The sequence below is a fragment of the Hipposideros armiger genome, unplaced genomic scaffold (genome assembly GCF_001890085.2).
Source record: "Hipposideros armiger isolate ML-2016 unplaced genomic scaffold, ASM189008v1 scaffold_397, whole genome shotgun sequence".
NCBI classification, from domain to species: Eukaryota; Metazoa; Chordata; class Mammalia; order Chiroptera; family Hipposideridae; genus Hipposideros; species Hipposideros armiger.
In genome coordinates, this window is record NW_017731747.1 from 306,768 (window position 1) to 312,767 (window position 6,000).

The following is a 6,000-nucleotide window of genomic DNA, read 5'->3' on the forward strand; positions in this document are numbered from 1 at the left end:
ATTTGTATAACTTAAAATACAATCTACAAATGGGGAGAAGTTATTTGTAACACATATAACAAAGGATCACAATCCACAAAACATAAAGAATTTTCATGAGTCAATAAGAAAAAGGCAACCACATTTTTTAAAATGGGCAAAAGCCATGAAGAGGCATTTGCAGAGGAGAAAAGAGAACTGTCAATACATAGATTTTGAAATGCTCATTGACATTATTAATCAGGGAAATAGACATTAATACCTCAAAGAGATACCATTTAAACCTGCCAGTCAGGAAAAACTTTAGTCTGGATACCAACGGTTCACTAAGATATGAAACAAAATTGTTAAGGGCAGATTCCTGGGTTCAAATTCTCACTCTTCCCATTACTAGCAGAATGCCTTGGGAAAGCAATTTATCCCCTATAGGCCTAAGTTTCCCCAACTGCAAAATTAGGAAAAATGCTAGTACACACTTTATTGGATTGCTGTGAAGATTAAATAAATTAATACAACAAAGTGCATAAGAGAGTCAGTGCCAGAAATAGTAAGCATACAATAAGGTTAGCTTATGCTTCGTATTATCATCATCATCATCATATTGGTAGACATATAAGTTGGTCTAACCACATAGGGCAAACCACTCGGCATTCCCACGCAGGATGAAGGACACAGAGTCCCTACAACCCAGCCATTCTGCTGGCATATTCCTTGGAGGAGCTCTTACTTCAAGAGGAGACACGTAATAGAATCAAGTTCATATAAGCATTGCTTGTGATAATAAAATAAATAACACAAATGGCTACTTAGGGGAGAAAGAAAGAATTGTAGCATATTAATATGATTTAGGAATATAGAAATAAACTAAAGCCGCATGCATCAACATGGACCAAACTCACAAGCATAATACTGGAGGAAAAGGAACTCACAGAAGCAGGGAGGGTGTGGTGCCGTTTACATCAAGTTCAAAAACACAAATAGCTAAATAATATATTGCTTACAGTTTTACTATATATTCCTACATAAATATCCCTAAAGAAAAGGGACAAATTTAATATCAGGGTGGCGGTTACCTCTGGGGGCAGGAGGAAGGAGGTTTAACCATGGGGCTGCACTGATCGTATTTGTAATGTTTCCTTTTTTAATCTAAATGGTGGGTAAACAGGTTCAGTGTGTTAGTCTCTAGTTTTTATAAGATTAATACACATTACTTTGTGTATATAGAACAGTTAATAATAAAAAGTTTAAATGTATGTATGAAAATCCAGGAAAAAAAAGAACAGCTATTACGGTAAAATCACTTTAAAAATACCTGTAGTAATATTTCTCCGAATTTACCATAAACAAGTGCAAGAGAAATCCAAACACACAGTAGTAGTTTCATAGCTATTTGCTTGGAGGCATTGAGCTGAACGAAACTCTTGGGCAATGCAGCCCAGGAAGTCAGAAGAGAGAAAACAGGGGTTAGGAATGAACCTTGAAGACCTGCCCATGCTTAAGGGCAGGGAGAAGAGAAATCAGCAAAGAATATGTGAAGCCACCAGTTCATTCTCCTGTCATTCTTTCAAATCTCTTTATCACACAATGCTCTTTATTCTGACTGCTGCTAATATTTTACAGGCAAAATGATTTCCTATCTGTTTCTCTCATACCTTCTTAGTTCTTTCTTTGCCTCCAGTCTCATTCTTCTTCAATCCACTCTCCACAATGCAACCAAAAGAAGAGCTCTTTCTAAACTCCAATTCTGTTCACATCACCACTTCCCTAGTTAAAACCCTTCCATGGGTCCCACTGGCCTAAGGATACAGCAGAGTCCACACTATATAATTAACAAGCTTCAAATGACCTGGCTCCTGCTTACCTCACTTTTGCTCATCATTCCACAGCTAATTCTCTGATTGCAAAGGTTTAAAGCAGTGGGTCTCAAACTGTGGCCCCTGGACCAGCAGCATCACATTACCTTATTAGAAATGCACACGTAGGCTGGACCATCTAAATCAAAGTAAACTGCGGGTTGGTTCAGTAATCTGAGGCTTAACAAGTCTTTTAGTTAATTCTGAAGCACACTAAGTTTGAGCATCATTGGCTTAAACATGAATGAGAGGTAAATTATTATTTGAAGAACTCTATGGGAAAATGGAAAAGTACTACAATGGTTAGAAGCGTAGTCTGGGGTCACACTGCCATAGTTCCGATTCCTGCTCAGCTTCTTCCTAGCTGTGTAATCACAGGGAAGTTACTTCACTCGCCTCAGGACAGTGGAATGCTTAACAGCATAGATACTCTGCAAGGCTGTGTGGATTTAAATCCTGGCTCTGCCTGCCAATTAGCTGTCACCTTGAGCAAGTCACTTTACTTTCTCCAAGCCTCAGTTGCCTCATTTACAAAAGTATAAATAATAGTACCTACTTCATACAGTTTTTGTAAAGATAAAATGAGTTAATCTATGTTGTACTATGCTTAGAGCTGTGCCTGATACACAGTAAGCACTATGTGTTATTTATTTTGATGATAATTTTATCAATTTCATGGGACCATACTATTTTTAGAGATAAAAAGTCAACACTGAATGCTAATGCCCATAGAAAGTAAATAATATTCATCTGGTCTGATAAGGAATGACTATCCTCACCTTCCCTTAGGTAAATGCCTTTTTTTTGCAGTATACCATTTACCTCTCTGAGTTTATTTCCTTCCAATGAGAGAACGCATAACTGAAAGTAATCACCGCCTCCAAAGAGTCAAGGAGTCTGCCTTGAGGAGTCATTTATTTCACGTTAACTTTCTTTTTGTTTTTTAAGTAAGAACTTACAAAAATAAAAACATGATTTATGAAAGCTTATCCATATGCCTGGGAAAATATTTCTGGGAGTATTCTAAATATATACCCAGTGTTAATCTAGCAAGAAAGTCTACCTATAAAAGTGCCATTAAGACACCTATCTGCATAGTCATTGAGAAGGATGCTAAAAATATCTTGACACAAAGATTAGGACTTTGTATCCTCTCTTCACTACTGAGAGGTCATACTATGTACCCCTGACCAAAACACATGAATGCCTGAGCCACAGCACATTCAGTGTAGAGTACATACTACTAAACATAAACAAGTATAACAAAACCACGTTTTTTGAAGATAATAACAATTGAAGTGATGTGAAATTATGCAGTGATTTTTTTTTCAAGGGTCTCAAGTGTTTAACCTCCTACTTAGAATAGGAAAGAAAATATTAGAGAAAAAAAAACTGGGAAAAGTCACAAAACCAAAGTTAAAATATAGGGCTCATTACTGAGAGTTTAATGTTTCTTAGAACTCTAAAGGTAATATACCAATTGAACTTGGCTTGGAAATTAGTTTAGTCATCAAACATTTCCTGGGGGATTCTGGGATCCTCTGCCACACAGTCTCTAACAGAACTACATATGAATCTGGCATAGAGTAATATCTACCTGTGATTCTCTTGATTTCTTTCAGTTTTCAAAATCAGTTTCTTATGTAAAATTGAGTTAAGAGAATGTAAAAACATTTTCATTAAAAAGAAGAAAAAAGAATGAGATTTAATGCTATGGAAGGTTTATGATTTTTATTTGCATGTGACAGTCACATGTTCTATCATGTCTTGTTCTGGTTTTTCCTGGAACCCTGAACCTTAACTATGAGATTGGATGAAGGAATTTTAGCAGAATTTCTTGTCATAGCTTCCTACTTTAAAATGGAGGTCACTATTACAAAGAACATTCAACCAACTCTGAATTTCAAGGCATCTCCTCAATGCAAGAAATTTTATATTGGGGGAAGGTTAACAAATTAAGATTACTCAGTTTTTAAAAGGCATCAACAGACTAGACAAGTCAACCTGAATAGCTCATGGTTCTGTTGATACAATACTACACAATTTCAATTACACAGAAAAGGAAGGTAACAAAGTCAGTCATATTTTACACTAAAAAACCCAAAATGGCAAAGAAAACCACTAAGCTTCCAATATTTTTAGAAAAGCATACAGAATGTTTTAGTTATAACAAAGTATAATACACTGACCTTCCTGGATTGCCTGAAAAAAAGAAAACATTGATTCCTAAGAATAAGACTTAACTCAAGATTTTCTAAAGTAAGAACAAATATTTTCAACTATAAAATGTGTGAGATGAATAAAATGCAGCTTTTCCCTATCATATCTGTAAGTATTAACCACACAGGTGCTGGGAAGGATTCTGAACTTAATGGAGTCCTCTAACTAAATCATCAGAACATTTACCTGTATCGTCCTCTGAGCGCCATCAACGCTGACAGACAATAAGGGTGAAGCCAGGTTCCACGTGCTGGTCACATTTAGTTTCAACCCATCAACTTCCACCTGTTGTGACACCAAATAAGACTGTTACCATGAAGGAAGACAGAAAACTGATCTCAAGTTCATTGCTGCATACAAAGCAGCAGCCATTTTAAACAGATGGCTCCCAAACAACCTGTCATGTTTACTGCTCCAGCCATGAAAGACAGGGTCCAACAAGAGTCTTCTTAGCCATCTCTGGGGAGAGATGAAGGACCTGGGCACAGCTGCCTCTAGGTACTGAGGTTTCAAGTAATTTCCAGTAAGTAACAAACAGCCTTCTAACTCCAAACCTATCTGGACATGCTACATTTACTGCAATTAGACAAGTAATGCATATAAATTCCAGTGACATTTTGCAACCCACACAACAGGGCCTGCATATAATATCCTCTCCAAGGACCAAGAAAGAACTTTTCTGTGTTAATTTTAATGAAGGACTTTCCATTGTTATCTTAATTAAACAGAAGCTTTAATTAGGCAAAATTCTTTGGTGTTGAATATTAAAAGTCCATTTTGAACTTTGCAAAGTTCTAGTATATTTTTGTCGATAATAAATTACTAATTTCATCAAGTTATCATTCATGAAGATAGAAAAAAACCATATTTTAAAACAAATATTCTTAATAAAAATATGAAAGTAATTGAAAGAAAAATAAAACAAATCTAATTTAAAATAAAAAGCACTATTAGTAATTTCTTCCTTTTCACTCACTCATTCCCTAACTCCTTAATATGAGGTTAAAAAAATAACATGATTATTTTAAGTCTACAGTAAACAACCTAACAGATATTTAAGTTTGTTAAATCTTCAAAATAAACCTATAGCAGAGCTAACATACATAAGATCCCTAACAATCCCTTGACTATCACTTATCTCTTAAAAAACACTCATTAATATAAAACACATACAAACTTATGTTTAGAACAATATATATGTACATATACATAGTGATGTACAAGTTTGAATAGGTATGTATGTGTGTATACATATATACAAGGTATGATAAAAAATAGTGAATGTTTAAATTTTTAAAAATTTATTACAGTAAAAGACACAGTGCCATTAATCCTCCTCAAAATACCTCCCCTCTCTTTGAACACACTTATTCCATGGTTCTTGCCACTTTCTGAAGCAGTCTGGAAGTCCTCTTTTTTAAGTGTCTTTAGTTGTGCTGTCATGGCTGCCTCAATGTCCTGAATCGATTCAAAATGTTGACCTTTCATGGTTATTTTGACTTTGAGGAAGAGCCAGAAGTCGCACAGTGCCAGATCCGGTGAAAAGATGGATGAGGACACAACATAATATTTTTATTTTACAGAAATTGACTTGTATCAGAAGCGATGTGTGACATGGAGTGTTGTCATGATGGAGGATGAAACTGTTTGCCCATTTCACGTTAACGTGTTGTTTGTGATCCATGATTTATGGTATACTTTATTTTTTTTCTCCCTCCCCTCTATGGTACACTTTAAAACACACCTTCTCTCAACCATAGCTCACACCCAAATGACTGCACCAAACAAGTTGAAACTTGTCACATACTGTTACTAAGGCTCGACGTACCACTTCCCATATTGGAGATCCCTGCCATTCTGTTGGGTGGCATTCGGCAGCAGCATTCACCATAGTTTTTTATCACACTTCGTGTGTGTGTGTGTGTGTGTGTGTGTGTGTGTGTGTCTA

The 6,000-nt window shown here is 35.8% G+C and overlaps 1 protein-coding gene across 1 annotated transcript in view; it reads right to left on the reverse strand.

The window, feature by feature from the left end:
• The window catches only part of PCCA (propionyl-CoA carboxylase subunit alpha), a 353,425-nt gene that overhangs the window by 80,719 nt on the left and 266,706 nt on the right, over positions 1–6,000 (reverse strand). Inside the window, exon 20 of the mRNA XM_019663655.1 lies at positions 4,239–4,337. Coding sequence (XP_019519200.1) covers positions 4,239–4,337 — 99 coding nt within the window. The remainder of the gene's footprint in view (positions 1–4,238; positions 4,338–6,000) is intronic.